Source organism: Coturnix japonica, chromosome 3 (genome assembly GCF_001577835.2).
Source record: "Coturnix japonica isolate 7356 chromosome 3, Coturnix japonica 2.1, whole genome shotgun sequence".
NCBI lineage: Eukaryota > Metazoa > Chordata > Aves > Galliformes > Phasianidae > Coturnix > Coturnix japonica.
Window position 1 is genome coordinate 95087075 of NC_029518.1, and position 16944 is coordinate 95104018.

The following is a 16944-nucleotide window of genomic DNA, read 5'->3' on the forward strand; positions in this document are numbered from 1 at the left end:
CTGACCTTGGTGGTCCTTCCCACCTTAATGATTCTACCAGCACCAGCTGCAGTTCTCGCACAGGCAAATGAACTGGCGATCTCACATCACGGGAGCAGCTACGGAATACATACACACATCTTCATCTTTAAAGCTGAGGGCGGTACCTGAGGGCGGGGGTGCCGCTGCCCTCCCCGAGCTGAGGGGGCCGCGCTGCTGGCGGCCTAGCATAGCATGGCATAGCATAGCATAGCATTGCATTGCATTGTATTGCATAGCATAGCGTACCACCGCACTGCATTGCACTGCACAGCAGCCCCGCGTCCCCGGGGAGCTGCGGGCGGAGGCTGGCGGCCCCCCTCCCCTCCCCTGCCTCCCCGCCCCTGCCCTGCATTGGCTGCGGGCTGCTGACGGGCAGCCGGGGAGGCCCCTGTCAGCCGGCCGCGGAGGGGCGTGCCTGCACTGGGGGTCCGGCAGCGCCGAGCCGAGCCGTGCCCAGGGCTGCCGATCGGAGCCCAGCGCCGAGATGGGGGTGGAGATCGAGACCATCTCTCCGGGAGACGGTACGAGCCGCAGCGGGGAACGGGCGGCAGGGCAGCCCTGCGGGGTGGGGGGGTGGCGGTGCCCGGCTGCGGGGTGCTGCCGTCGGACGGAGCTCCGACAGCGGGGAGCGGCCGTACCCGGAGCGCCGGGTCCCGGGAGGAGAGCGGAGGGGGCGGCGCGGGGGCCGGGGATTTTGCTGTGGTATCCGCCGACAGCTGCACGACGCCGGGAGCTGGCAGTCAATGGGGATCGTGAGGCCGGCACCGCCCCGCCGCAAACTTTGCCCGGCGCTCTGCCGGCTCCCCCGGGGGCGGGCGGCCATTTGGGGCAGCATCCATCCCTCCTCCGGTACCCGGCTGGGAGCGGCATCGCCCTGCGGAGCCTCGCGGTCAGGCTGCTGTGTCGTTTCATGGCTCTGCTTTTTGTTGCCATGATTTCTACGAGCCCGCAGCCCCCAAGATCCCACCATCCCCATCCGCCTCCAGCCCACATTCACCCTCAGCTCAACGCAATTCGCCGAAGTCCGTCCCTGTGTAACTTTCTCGGCCCGTTCTCTCTGCTTCCTCCGTGTGTACCTTTAAACTGCCCTCTCTCTCCGTGCTCTTGTCCGCGGGCATCTCGCTGTGCCCCTGGATGGGCGCTCAGATGTGGGCTCAGAACACCGTGTGGGTACCTGGGCTCCCAGTGCAGCACTGCGTGTGAGCTCTTAGATCTTTGGAAGCCATCAGCTATCCCAAATAAGGAGATATCGATCATTTCTCTTGCTTGACTGTTGCACCCACAGCTGGAGGGGCTGCAGCCACACACAGGCTGATGCTCAGGGTGTTCCAGTGATGCTCGGAAGCACCATCTTCTCCATTGCATGACACAGATCTCTGTTTGTGGTAGCCTGTTCTCCCGCAGCTTGTTTGGTGCTTTGGGCATACGAGTCCTGAATGCACAGCTTGTATTGTTAGCCGATGATTTACACACGATTTTGCATAACTTGCTCTCCTGTTAAGTCAGACTAAGGAGGCCAGAGATCCAAGATACAAACAAACCTTAGTTTCTATCTGAATCCCTATTTCCTGCCCTTATGACAATGCTGTTCATTAATCATTTGTATCATTCATACTTCCTAAGTTCTTGAGTCTCCCCTTGCTGACCCTCCCCTGGCCAGCACTGCTTTAGAGATCAAGGTTAGCTGAGCCAGTGTGCAGCCAACACCTCTATGAGCCCAGCAGATCTTCCCCCAGCCTGCAGTGCCTGGAGCAGGTAATATGAAAACAGTAATTCCATCTTTCATTGAGGAAATAAGCTAAGCCTTCATTTCGGGGTGAACGTTTTAGGGGGAGCTGCCAGGCTCTCATAAGGATTCATGATCTCTCTGTTCTACCATTGCTCAATACTAGAACATTAACATTGTTAACTGAAGGAAAAGAGAAAATATACAATAACCCGTTATCCTTTTAACAGGGCGGACGTTCCCGAAGAAGGGGCAGACGTGTGTGGTGCACTACACAGGTAAGGCATGTTCTGGTTGTTGTGTCCATGCCAGCTGCATTATGCCCAACAGTGTTGTATCAGTTCAGTTGTGGCTGTTGCTTTGTGCTGCCGTTCACAATCGATTTAATTGTGTTGTGATGGATTTCCTGAATGTTTGACTTGTAGTTCAGGCTGCAGTATCGAGATGCGCGCGCCAGTGAATTTGTCAAGAGTGGTGTTTAGTGGGGACAAGTTGGCAGATGAATCTGCACACCTGATTCTTTAAGTCATTCCATGAGCAAATGAAATCGAGCATGAAGCAGTGCAAATGCCAGGTTCGTATTTTTCCAGCCTCTGACCTTGATACAGACAATTCATGATTGTTTATATCTTAAAAGAATCTGCGTGCTGCTGGTAGAATTCATTCCAGTTTGAAGAGATCCATTCAAGGTCTGGTTAACACCTGCTTTGTGGGTATGCATGAATCTCAAGCAGTGAGTTTGCTGGTGGAGCTGGTTGTGCTGTACCTTTGCACGGAGGGAAAATGTCCTTTAAGTCAGTTTGCAATGTTGTCTTGTGTATTTAGTTATGTAAATTGTCATAAGAATGCAGAGACTTCTGCAGCCTGAGTCCTCGGTTGTGACGTTTGCATCAAGAGCTGCCATTTCAGGAGGTTTTCTCCTTAGAATGTAAAACATCACCATTTTCACTAGATACAGTTAATGAAGTTATATGCATTTATATATATAAATATATACATTTGTATTTCCAAGAAGCTTTTTAACATGGTTTGAATAATCTTTCTCCTCAGAGGGAGCACTGTTAGCACACTGGCTTAGGATATGAGGGGTTGGGGTTTGCTCTTGTATACATTTATATGTTCAGAGTATTTTTATCTAGGGTTTCTAATAGGAGTTAGAACAGTGTGGAAGTTAAACACATGGATCTCCCATGCCAGCTTCAGCTCTTGCAGACATTTCCTTGCACCTTGGATCTGAAAATGGGTGTTTTGAAGCTGTTTTTGTGAAGGTGCTGAAAGATACATTTCTATTCCAGCCCCAAATTCAGAAGTTTTCCTGCAAGAAAACTGTCACCTCCCACCTCCAGTTGGATTTAGACATGTGAGTGTCAGAGGTGAAAGAGGCAAACTTTGCAGAGGTGGCAGTGCATAGCGGTGGTGGCAGTGGTCTATGGCAGCCACAGTGTGCTGGGTAACTTCAGAGGGAGTGCAGACAATGAGTGTGGAAAGAGAACAAGGTGCTGCATGCTGTTCTTGGCATTAGATAGATGACTTAGTTGAGGCTTTCGTAACTTGGCTTTTGATATAGAAGACTTTATGACAACTTATTAAATCAATCCCTGGCCTAAACTTTGCTTCCTCCATGCATGTTGCTGTTGGTGCTGTGCTCTCTAACTCCCAGATTAGAACAACACCAAATGAAGGGAACCCACAATTCATGGATAAGGTGTTTCCTTCCAATGGACTGCAAAATGCTAGGCCTCTTCTTGGATGTAACTAGAGATAGGATGAGAGGCGATGGCCTCAAGTTGTGTGCCAGGGGAGGTTCATGTTGGATGTTAGGAAACATTTCTTCTACAGAAGAGCAGTGATGCAGTGGCACAGCTGCCCAGGGAGGTGGTGGGGTCACCATCCATGGAGCTGTTCCAGAACCATGGGGATGTGGCACTGAGGGACATGGGCAGTGGGCGTGGGGGGTGGGTTGGCTTTGGACTTGGTGATCATTGAAGTCTTTTCCAACCTTAATAATTCTCTGATTCCATGTGGGAAAATATGAAATATAAATGTCAAGTTTTAACTCAAATAATTTTATCTGAATGCGATGTGACTTTGTACTGATGTCCAGATATGTCTGGGATTCATCTTGGAATGATCTGTCTTGTTTGTGCGATCTCATTAAGCCTCGTGGTTCTTCATGTTTATCCTCAGCACACTCATAGCAGTCCAGTTTTACCAGGCAGGTGGCTAAGTTGCAGAGGTATCTGGGAAGATAACCAGAACATACAGCAGTGAAGGGGCACAGGGGTCATGGGCAAGAGGGTGACAAATTGGTTCAGGCATTTGTGAGAGTGCTGGAAGAGTTGTATTGCAGTCTATAGGATTCGGTTTGTACTTCTTTTGGCCCTTGATTTTCCCACACAGTGGTGCATCATCTTGACAGCTTGGTTTGCCACGTATCTTATTGCATTGCCCATCAACACTCCTGTACCTGTGCACATATGACAGTGATGCAGCTCCTTGGCATGCTGTTGGTTCATTGCTTCCCTGAGGAGTTATTTTGAGCAGAACAAAGCATTGTCTGCTAGTTATTCATGTTTTTAGAGTTTCTTGCAAGGAGGAGGAGACCAAGAAGGGGCTTAAGTTATGAATTTCCAAGGAGAAGTGCCACCTCCTTGGAAGCATTCCAGGCCAGGCTGGATGGGGCTGTGAGCAACCTGGTATAGAGGGAGGTGTCCCTGCCTACAGCAGGGGGTTGGAACTACACGAACTTAAAGGTCCCTTCCAACCCAAACCATTGTATGATTCTATGAGACTCAAACAAAGGAATGGACTGTGGGCTCTCTTGCCTTCCCTCAAGTCCCGCAGGTGCCCATTCCCCTCAGGATGAGGAGTGATGGAAGAGAGAGTACAGGCAGGAGCAGACTGCTGCTGCAGGAGTGAAAGGACTGCAGATTGATTCTGAAACACATCTGGGAGAAGGGGTTATAGGAGCAAGCTGTCTCTGCATGAGTTATCCTGACAGCGCATCTGCAGCAGGTGAGAGCCTGAGCATCCCAGTGCAATGCAGCAGGTGTCCAGAGAGGACCACAGTCTGCTATCCTGCATATCTGGCAGAGCTTCAGAGTCCTGGCTGGTCACCCTCTGTATTGCTTGATTTGTGCACCTTCAAGGTAGGGATTCAGCAGTGGAGTTTCTAGTCTGACAACCCTGAGAAGTGGGAATTGAGAGCTGGAATCTCCTCCAGATGAGGGAGAACTGTGAGTTTTACACTTCTTCTGCCAGCGCTTCAGCTATCAGGCTGTTACATGTGGCAGCTTTGCCACTTTCTCTTCTTCTCCAATTAGATGCATAACCCCAGGAGCAGGCATTGCGGTCTGACTCACAAATCGATTTCATTGTGGTGCCTCAATGAACAAGACTAAGTTCCAGTGGCAGCAGGAGGTAAGGTGCAACTTCATTAGGGAACAGATTAGAAGGAACATCCAGTTTAAGCAAATATTTTTTTTCATCCTCCCTTAGGAGTAACTTCTGGCTGTGTTCAATTAGAGCAGGATTTTTGGATTACCCTTCAGGAGTACCTAATTGCCCGTCCATAAGGCGCCTTAAAGCCTAGCTTGGTACTGTAAATAACCTGCTAATTTTTCAGCTTGGCACAGACTTAGTTAAGTACACACATAGGTGATTAGATAGGAAGACTGGGAGAGAATATGAAACCCGGTCCTGATCTTAATTGGTGACAAGAATATAATCAGATCCCCATATGCTTGTTGAGAAATATAACTAACACAACCACTTTTTCTGATCATCCAGCATCTACGTTGCGTTTCAAAAGCAACCTGATAATGAGTAATGAGATTAGTGGATATGGCAGTGAGTTGGCACCGAAATGCATTTCCAGCAGCGATGGTTTATGTCATGCTTTTGTCATAGATTTCCTTGAGCAAGCTTCTGAAAGCTTTTGGCAGTCTGCTCACTCCTTCTGTTTTCTGTCTGCAAAATGATTGTTGTACTTTGTCTGCCTTGTGGAGATAGATTGCCAGCAATTTGGGGTATGGGCTGCCTCCTTTCTCGTGCCTAATGTAATGGCTTCCTAATCTTGATTGGGTCTTCGGGTTCTGTTGCAGCAGTGATAGCAATGCCAGTAAACAAATTACAGTATCATTAGTCCTGGAGTGGATCAACGGAGCTGAGCCATTTGCTGCAGTTTTTTTCCCTGTGATTTTTTTAATGTGTTGACTCTGGGAGCAGCGATCAGCAGTGCTGAGTTTTCAAAGGTGGGTGAAGGTGATGCAGCACATGGCCCTGAAGATGACAGAATCTTTGCTGAGCTTGTGAGTGCTTTGAATGTGTGGTCAAACCTTCATCCTGGGAAGGTGATTTCTGGCCCTCCCGCTCTTGGTGTTTTGCCCTCAATTAAGATGCGTGTGCGTAGCTCCTCAACCTGCAGCTTTTCTCTCATTACTCATAGAATCACAGAATCATAGAATGGCCTGGGTTGAAAAGGACCACACTGATCATCCACTTTCAACCCCCTGCTATGTGCAGGGTCACAACCAGCAGCCCAGGCTGCCCAGAGCCACATCCAGCCTGGCCTTGAATGCCTGCAGGGATGGGGCATCCACAGCTTCCTTGGGCAACCTGTTCCAGTGCGTCACCACCCTCTGGGGGAAAAACTTCCTCCTAAGATGCATCCTAAACCTCCCCCGTCTCAGTTTAAAACCATTCCCCCTTGTCCTATCACTGCTCACCCTCATAAACAGCCATTCCCCTTCCTAAGCAGACATTATGTGGTAGTTTGTGGTAAAGGTAAATTTGTAACCTCATCGTTGTCATCCTTGCCCACATGTACATCTGTGGTAATACAATTACCCTCTTAAAGAAGAAACTGGACGTTCAGCATTTGTAGCTGCAACAGATCTCTTGGAGTAAGACCATCAAGGCACATTAAGTCATTAATTAATTTCTTAAACCAAACTTCTATAAGAGAAGATTTTCCTTGGACTTCTTAGGTCCAGGCAGTGACCACAAAATTACACTAGATATCAAGTAATTGATTTTATGTTACTCTCTATTGGAGTGTTAGAATACTACTCTATATATTTCAGATATGCTGTACAGATGGATTCTGTCTTAGGAAGCAGAACAAAAGATTACTTGTTCTTTTCCTAACCATCTGGGGACAGCCTCAGATCATCTTCTTTTTTCCACATATTACCAAATTGCTTTGTGTTATTTATTTTTGTTTCTTCAGCTTCGCCAGTGCTGCGATGCTGTGAGAGTTATGCCTGCATCTGTGTAGTTGAAAGCCTTTTCTTTTTAGTACTTTTTTCTTTAATAACAAAAGCAGACTGCATAGATTTATAGAACATGCCTGATTTACTGTGATGTAAAATGCGTCTCCATTTAACTCGATACAAACATAATGCAATTCCTCTGCAATAACACTTGCCAAAAAGAAAAGAGATCTGCCTATATTTCTTGGATTGAAATCAACGCAGCGTAAAGCGTATGCAGTAATAGCCAGACATTTGCCAAAATGCTCTCAACGAGACTGATGTAAATCCAGGATAACGCTGTAGAGTGTCATGTTCTCATCTATGAACCTGGGTATCCGCATGGCTGGTGTACACCAGCTCATTGTGGGAGTGCTTTGTGTGAGGTGGGCACAGGGCTGTGCCATTTCCCTGGTCTCATGAAAATCTGCACAACTTCGGTGAGAGCCAAAGAGATCTGCGAGGAAACGACAGAAGGAATTCAATCAGAATTATTTGTCTCCAAAAAACTGTCGTGGTGGTTTTGGAAGGGAACAATGAACAACGCAATTAAGAGCTATCATTAAGAAGAACTTGTTTTTTAACAGACATTATAATTGAGTCTTGAATTAGAGCCAGCTAAATCTTGCTTACCTAGAAAGAATGTAATTGTTTCATCGAGCACGTTCACCAGATGCATTCTTCCAGGAGAGTGAGATGTCTGTCCATCCTTTGGGGCCTGCCAATGCCTGCAAGTTTTTGACTTGAAGCAATCTCTCCAAATTGCCCTGGTTTAAAAGATGAAAGCCTTTTACATCTATAAAGATCTCTGTGGCAGCCGAGCACTTAAAAACATGTTGGGTTTTTTTTTTCCCCTCAGTAAATCATAACTGCAAGAAGTAGGTTTGACTCTTCAGTAAAGAGCGTGTTCTTTTGATGTCCCGCAGACACGATTTGCAAGTCTTAAAGCTCTTGATAAAAGGAGTAAAATGTTCATCTTTGCTTATTTGTTGCAGATTGGTTACCTTTGGAAATACTTCAGTGGCATGTTCAGGCTGATAGCGATTGGAGAACTGAAGAGGGCAAATTTCTCTGAAGCATTTTGCTGCCAGCTGAGTGACTGCTTCCAGACACGTTACTTGCACCTTCAGTTTTGCAGTCTGACAGGAAAAGGGCCCTGCCTCCCAGAATGGTCTTGACATTAATGCTTACAAGTGCTGTGAGGCTGTCTATGAGAAGAGAATATTGATGTGAAAAAATGGTTTGATGGGGAGGGGAAAGGGTTCCACCATTTGTGAGGAGAAATGCGGTTGCTTCGGCAGTTAAATTAGTGGGTTTAAATTAAGCACATCAGATTATTGTGTGATGGAAAAGGATTGGCATACTAGCCTTGTGCTTCCTGGTTCCTCCTCTGCCATGAACACACATTGTGCCCATTGGTTTCAATGAAATTCCTTGTACTATTGGATGCTATTTAATATGGATTCATAAACAGCTTGAAATTATCCACTGCATTCTCACAGGCAACCTCAACAGCACAGCTATGTTTTCATAGAATGGCGTGGGTTGGAAGGGACCTTAAAGATCATTGAACCTTAAAGATCATTGAGTTCCAATATTCCTGCCTTAGGTTGGTTGCTGTCCACCAGCTCAGGTTCTTGCAGAGTATAGATTATAAAGAGACTTCTTTATGAAACCATGCACAGGTGCTTTCCTCACTGACAGACACTCTTCTATCAGTATGAGAGAAGCTGAATAACTTTGACAGCTGGCTTCTATAGGATTTCTTTTCATGGACACACTGTAGTATCATGCTCTATTCCTACTGTATGTAGAAATGAAATTGCTAGCAAATCAGATTTCATAGTTTAACAAAACTAGTAGCCACAGAGCATAGAGTTCTTAAAAGCTCACAACGGTCCCAAACACTTCTGTCTTTAAAATAAACAAATAATAATGGCTATTTTCAAACAAAGTATTTTTGCCCCATCCTCTTCACATGAAAATAGTGCTGCCTTTCTTACAGCTTGTGCATATATGCAATGACCAGGACCTGAAAAGTTTGCGTCAGCCCTCGATAATTAGAATTCCTGATCCTCACAAGGCTGAGATTTAAATTATTTTGCACGATTTATTAGAAATCAAAGAATTCTTCAAACAGTTGTTGGATAGTGGACTAAATAGTTAGTTCCTGTAAATGGACAAATGGTTACATCGTAATTAAATGAGAAACTCTATCAGCTGGCAACAACATTGATAGGCTTGTCTCCCTTTATTGACAAAATAGACCTGACATCACCGTATTTACCTAATTAAGAAGTCTAAATTGAGAGCTTAGTTACCTTATGCTACCTAAATATTTAGCCTTTGGACGTGCCTCTCTCTGTCTCAATTAGATAAAGAGCTTAATCAGGTTCCTAAGCCAGACAGCTCAGCCAGGCAGGGCTTGTGGAAAGGGGTGGTAATTTTAATTAGACAAGATGCAGTGTCATCGCTCTGAGGGGCACAGACAGCACCCACACTTCAAGTGGAACCCACCCGGCTACTGCATGGCCAAAGCCATCTGCAGGTTGGTGATGATCTGGGCTCTATGGGCTGCAGTCTAAGGGAGGATCACTGCCCAGGAGCTCGTGGGGTGTGATGGATCAGGAGGCCATGGAGGAGCCCCACACTGCTGCAGGAAGCAGTGACTGGGCTCTGGCAATGAGTTCTGCTGAGCCTCGCTGAACCAACGCCAGGGCCCTGCCGAGTGGGCTCAGTATTGAAAGTGATGTCTCACAATGGAGATATATTCTTGAGCTTCCTTTACTCCAGGGCACTGTAAATCTTACTTAATTTTTTTCATGAGCCTGCTGGCTGCAGAAGGTTGTACTCCCTCCAGTGCAGATGACATGGCCGTGGTGGGTCCTCATCACTGGGGCAGCAGCAGGTCCAGGCAGTCAGCAGAGTCCTCCAGCTGCCATCCAGCATCCCAGGGCTCCTAAAACTCAGTGTTGCAGCGCTGACTTGTAACTTTCCCTCTGTTTCTGTGCATGATATTCCAAGTCTGGTTTCCTCTCCCAGACCTTTCCTGTTAATCCTGTGTAGTTTTTGGTTCTCAACGCCTTGCTGCTCTAAATCACTTCCCTTTTAATGATGTGGCTACACTGATTTACCAAGACTGACCACTTCCACATGAAGAGTTCTTCTGATTGAAGAATTTTGTTTTGAAAAGGGAGAATTCTTCTTGGAGAGAGACTAACCTAACGTGTTATTCCAATCCTACTGTTGCTGTATGCTGTACACTCTCTAACACATTGGTTGTCTGCTTTTAAATGACTGAAGTGATAATGCTATTTCTGCTACATTAGTCATAGAATCACAGAATCATAGAACAGCCTGGGTTGAAAAGGGCCACAATGATCATCCACTTTCAACCCCCTGCTGTGTGCAGGGTCACAACCAGCAGCCCAGGCTGCCCAGAGCCACATCCAGCCTGGCCTTCAATGCCTGCAGGGATGGGGCATCCACAGCCTCCTTGGGCAACCTGTTCCAGTGCATCACCACCCTTCAGCTTTGTTTTAACTTCAGAAAACACACACACAGAACAATAACAAAGGATGGTCATTCGGAAAATAGGCTGTAGTACCACATAGGGATTGTAGTTACAGTAATTTACATTTTCATTCTTCTCCGTGAATAAGTTTCTCCTTATTCTACAAGCAGGATTTCCAGTAGAAGGGGAGGGTTTGGTACTTTAGGAGATGGAATTTAGCAATATCTGGGACGCATGAAAGGAAATAGGAGATGAGTCACACAGTTCCTGAGAAGTTCCCGAGGCATCACCATGATGTATCGCCATTTCCAGACTGGGATGCATAATTTTCAGCTTACAGAACTGGAGAGATATTTTGTTGTTGCTGCTGCAAAAACTGTAATTTTGGTTGAAAAAGCTTTTCCCACAAGTTTTATTTCGAAGGTTGAGGATCTGAGACTGAAATTCATAGGCTAACTGCCAAGTCTATATTGGTTTGAGCTGAAGTGTTGGATATTAACAGAAGTATGTGGCAGAATTTAAAGATGTGGAGCTGAATTTTACAGCTCAGGCTTTAATTCAGATCACAACTCAAGTTGTCTTGGTGGGTTCTCCCTATTTTCACTGCAGGATAAGAACATTCTTTCTTATTAAGGGCTTATTCATTCTGACCCTGCTGTACCCCATCCTGATCTTTCTTGCTTGAAAGTTATGCTGCATGTTGGTCAGGTTACTACTGTCCTGTACCACATTAGGAGCATGAAGCCATAGCTTTTGCAGGTATGGTGACTGATTGCTATCCAAACATGCTTTAATTACTGAGTAGAAGCAGAATTGCATGCAGTGTTTTTTTCAGTATGAAACTGTTCTCCCTTTTAATGGAAGAGAGTAGAACAGTGATCACGATGACTTTAACCCCCAGGAGAGAAGTCTTCCTATAGGATGCATGTCATTAATGGAGAAGAGCAGGCTTGACAACCTGACTTTGGCGTCAGCTTGAGGTCCCCATCTGGCAGTGTGTTTCCACTGACCAGGACAGGAGATGCTCCTGTCATGCTGCCCTATGACTTGCTCTCCCAGCCCAATGGTGGCCAGCTGGCAAGAGCTCTGTCACAGCACTGACTGCACCTGTGCCACCTTGCCAGGGGAATTTCTGAGTGCCAAGCCAAACCCATCAGGTAGCTTTCTGCTTATTCTCTGCTTTCCATTTTCTTCTGCTGTCATTTGTACCTTGTCTTCAGCCAAATAAATAGCAAGGGAAGCTTCACAGCTCCTGCTCTGTTCCTTAGGTCACTCAGCAGCGTTTCTGCACAGCACAGCTGAGGGATATCGTGTCGCTGGGGCTGAGCCCCTTCTGCAGTGTCCTGCCTTTTCCTGGCTCCAACTCAGAAGTCATGACCTTGTATCCAAACCCTGAGCACTTCTGAGGCTTTAACTGCAAGAAGAGATGTTGAAAGGGCAGTGAATCAGATTGGAAATGCCTCATTAAAAAATTACACTCACTTTTGCTGTTAAGACTTATTCCATGTGAGACCTTTTATACAGCTCACCTCCTTTTCAACATTTATTCCCATTCCTGGCTGGGAACGTAGGAGTGTCAGACACCTGCGAGTCAAATGCAAATTTATGCTTGATACCATAATAAAGAACTGCCATTATTGAACCCCTGTGGATAATTGTTAAAGTTGAGTCTGATCAAAATTCTATACCCTTCACTCATAGATCACTTTGGGAATGTCAAAGCATTGTTTACTCCACTGTAAAAGACAGGAAAATTCAGGAGGGAAATGATTTATCCGGAGAACACAGCAAGTCTTTGATAAAACTGGGGACAGAAATTTATTTCAAGTCCTTATCTATTATGTTTTCCACTAGGCTGTATCAACTCTGGAAGAGCTGTTTTTCTCCAGATCCAAAAAGTGCTTAACTTTTGAGAACAAACTATATCCGCTCAGCTAAATGTCAGAAAATCACACAGTACTGTGGTCTTTTATTAGGTTCTCTGTCTTTCTCCAACCAGTCCTGATTTCATTGGTTATACAAGCATTGTAAACAGATTAAGAGCTCAACCCCTCCTTGCTGTAAAGAATAGTAGGGGATGTAATGCTAACTCTAACTCAGCAAAGAAACTAAAGCTTGCCATGTGTTGGTTGGATAAAACTGCAGAGCCATTTTGAAGGGCTTTCATAAGGAAAGCACCTCTCCTGTGAAGAATGGTTGAGGGAACTGGGATTAAACTGGTTTTAAACTGAAACAGGGGAAGTTTGGGTTGGATATTAGGCGGAAATTTTTCACCCATAGGATGGTGACACACTGGAACAGGTTGCCCAAGGAGGCTGTGGATGCCCCATCCCTGCAGGCATTCAAGGCCAGGCTGGATGTGGCTCTGGGCAGCCTGGGCTGCTGGTTGGTGACCCTGCACACAGCAGGGGGTTGAAAGTGGATGATCAGTGTGTCCTTTTCAACCCAGGCCATGCTATGATTCCATGATAGGAATCATAGGACTGTAGGACTGGCCCATGTCTAGAGCACAAAGCATTTAAATGATGACAGCTGTATTAGGGAGTAATGTGCACAGTTATCCCACTGTGTTAATAGAGGGCAGTAAGATAAGAATAACTACCGGTCTTCAGTGCTTCCCACGTTTATTTTAGTTTTCAGACACCTCTGTACGTTTTGTGGACAAGTAGCTGAGTTGAAAAAGGTGGGGAAACCACAGCAATGGTTATCTTAGCTCTTGTTTTCCTTTGAGAAACTGATGTACAACACAGACCAAGAGGGTGTTGGCTGATAAAAGCCAGGCTGATGTGAAGTGTTGCTTGGATTTGATGTCAGGTCAAGGAGCTGAGAAAAACCGAACGGTGTCTGGAAGCACAAGGAATGAATGAATGAGTGAGTGAGTGAATGAATGAATGAATATCCTCACTCTGCCCTTCCACTGCACCCTCCTGCTGGCCTGGGCTCTCATTATGCACAGGAGCTCTTGTTTTAATTCAGCACATTGAGGTTATAATAGACTCTTGGAAAATTTTTCTAGCTTACTGCATACTTAGATATAATTTCACCTTCACAGTTCACTGAATTACTTCACATATCTTTGGAATTTTAACTGAATATTCATAGAGCTGTAGAGTCACGGAAGGATTTGAGTTGGAAGGGACCTTAAAGCCCATCCATTTCCACCCTCCTGCCATCAGCAGGGACTCCTCCCACCAGACCAGGTTACCCAAAGCCCCATCCTGCCTGGTGTTGGGCACTGCCAGGGGTAGGGCATCCACCACCTCTCTGGGCAGCATGTGCCAGCGTTCTTTACTGAGGTGCTGGAACAGGTTGCTCAGAGAGGCTGTGGATGCCCCATCCCTGGAGGTGTTTAAGGCCAGGTTGGATGGGGCCCTGGGCAATCTGATCTAGTGCTTGATCTAGTGATTGGCAACCCTGTCTGTGACAGGGACTCTGGGATTTCATGGTCCTTGAGGTCCTTTCTAACCCAAGCCATTCTGTGATTCTGTGGTCATGCAATCAGACTGATGCGTGTTTTCTCATTGCCACTTCAGAGGGAGAGGTGTGTGCTATGAAGTGTTTAACCCATCCGAAGTGTTAATCTGAACCTGAATTCCAGACTGGGTTCCTTAATGCAGACCAAACCTTGGCTCTTAAAACTTAGAACAGCCCTGCATTTCCAAGAACTTCTTATCTGCATCTCAATTTTGTAGCTTATTTGTTTGTAAATAGCCAGAATCGAAGTAAAGTGGGAGGAAAAAGGGACTGGAAGGCGTGAGTGTCTCAAGCAGCGCTCTGGGAATGTGTGATGTTCATCTTCTGTCCCTGATCTCAGGTACATCACCTGGCTGTGTTTCCTTGTTCATAACATCACAGAATCAGGAATCATAGAAATGGGAACTTGACACATGAAGAAGAGATTGAATGCAGGACAGTCAATTTCACGTGTATTTTGTGTTAGTAAATTGAAAACTATGTAAGCTCTGCAAGGCTTTGTGTTAGTAAATTAAAAACTATGTAAACTTTGAAAGGCTTGGGGCAAAAAAGAATGAGGTCATTGAGTAAGAGCAAAGCTTAGAAGAAGAATCACCAGGCCAGCAGTTGCAAACTGCAGGCTTTCTGCCCTCCACATTCCTCAACTCACGACACCCCTGCTTACATGAAGCTGTTTTGACTTTGGGGCAAATGCCTGAATTCATAGAGAAACTAAGTAGGAGAAACAAAGTCTGACAGTGAGCAGTACAGCGTTTCTTTTCTCATTTAGCCCTTCCAACAGAATCAGAGACCTAATTTTAGATAGTATCAGGGTAAATGTCAAGTCAGAGAGGGCAGCCTATTCTTCTGTTGTCAGTGGAGTCGGGGGTATCAATGAGAGCGTGTTATGCTTCTACCTCAAAAAAAGCAAGCAAGGAACCCCATGAGTGCACCCTGCATTTGCAGATGCTGCTTGCAGTGTAGCACAGTGGGTTCCCAATAGGTTCCAGGGGTGCTGGGATAAAGGTATTTAATCAGTGTGAGGCTAAAACAGGGCTGGCCAGAGCCATTTCTTGTGCCTTTGCACTGCTCTTTTCTGTGCACACAGACACTTTGCGGGCTGCAATGTGAGCTGCGCTAAGGATCTGACGCAACATCTGCGACAGAATTATTGTTACTAATGTGTTTATTAATACTGCATACACTGCTGTTTTTGGAGGACATGGTGCTGCCCTTCTACTGAGTGACTGCAAATTTAAAGCTTTATAATTAGCTTCTTATCAGAAAATAAATCAATGTCACTAGCTGAGGACGCTTCTGAACTTGACTTGCATAAACCTGTCATTGAGGAGGATCCACCACTTGTTCCCTATCAAAGAACAGCAGCAGAATGGACGTGACAGGTCCTACCAGGGTGAAGGATTTAAAGACCCCCACCTTACCCTGAAATGCTGCTCTTACAGCCCAGGAGCTGCTGGTGGAGTCAGTTGTCAGCAGGTTTGCTTGAGAAACGTTTGAGCTGAGTAAGAATGGACTCCATGACTGCCCACGCATATGAGGAAGAGACTTGGGGCCTTCCTACCATGAGAAGGAACAATTCATACACAGTCTTCTACTGCTGCTTGCCAAAGAGGGAGTGAGACATCTTAGAGCAGGTTTGGGGTGTATGGATAGCAGTTGTTGTCAAGATGGCTTTCCAGGAACAGGTATATGGACAACCAGACAATATCTCCAGAGATATAAAGTTTTCCATCATGCCCTGCACGGGACTTGCAATGCTTTGAGTAAGACACTGAAAAGATAGAAAATAAATATGCCAGTGGATGTAACATTGGCTTTTAGAGTAGGCGGCTTTCTGTTGGATATTAAAACGGACTGTAAGTGACACTGTAATAGTGGGAAAAGATGTAAAAAAGACTACAGGTGATAAGAAGAAATAAATACTTCCTAAATAAGGGATCTCATCCACATCGACACACAATAATAGGGATCACTACCTAAAACGGTCACAAGCAAATAATGTAGTTATTTCTATTTCTGTGAAACCTTTTGCTCTTACACATAGGACATTATAAAGAAGGTAGTCTGCACATATAGATAAGAGGATTTTGTCAGAGAAGCAACAACACTGACAATATCCTGGAGAGTGGTGGCTGATTATCAACTGAATGCAAACCCCAGAGCAGCTTTTATGCCAAAAAGCTGACTACAGTCCATGAGCATACATAAACATGAGGAACAGGGAGGAGGTTCAGGGCATCACACTCCTATGACTGTTTTGAAAACAAGTGGCTTAGTTTTGTAATCCACAATTCAGGAAAGAGACATGAGAGTGGTGGAGGGGTTGGGAAACTGGTTTGTTCAGAAGAGGTGAAGGGGTGTTTTGGGGAACACGGGGAACAAAAAACTCATAGGATGACTAAATTGTTCTGTTAGTTAACCAGGGTATCTTAAAAAGTCATGGCTGGAAAGTGATATTTTACAAGTTCACCTTATAATAAGGCATTTGTTTGAACAGGTAATAACGATTTATAATTGAGCATCGGTCAATAACTGTAGCCAGTTCATCACCCCAAAACATACTTAAATCAGCACTAGTTCAAGCAGGTGTTCTTTACTGAAAATCCTACAGCCTACTCTAAAGTAGGAAACCAGATGAAGAGATTGCAAGGAGCGTTTCTAGTATATAAGAATTGATAGCTTTGTCATGTACTTTGGAAGCATTGGTTGCATGCTCTTTTAATGCTCTTTTCCTTATGTAGGTCATTCCTGAAAGATTCAGACTTCCTGGATACATGGCTTTTAGGGATGGGCTGACAATTAGTCTGACTTCCCCAATAATACTGACATTGGAGCTTGAAATCATTTGCTTCTCTAGGCTTAATCAAGTCAATTATTTTTCCTTTATTGTGTTTCATTTTTTGCTTCTCCAGAGGATTGATGTACTTTTCTGTATAGCGATGCAGGTAAACCACAAA

General features: G+C 45.5%; 1 protein-coding gene across 1 annotated transcript in view; it reads left to right on the forward strand.

The window, feature by feature from the left end:
* Positions 1-378: 378 nt before the first annotated feature.
* FKBP1B (FKBP prolyl isomerase 1B) overlaps positions 379-16944 on the forward strand; it is a 39256-nt gene continuing 22690 nt past the window's right edge. Inside the window, exons 1-2 of the mRNA XM_015859563.2 lie at positions 379-542; positions 1978-2025. Coding sequence (XP_015715049.1) covers positions 506-542; positions 1978-2025 — 85 coding nt within the window. The 5' untranslated portion in view covers positions 379-505. The remainder of the gene's footprint in view (positions 543-1977; positions 2026-16944) is intronic.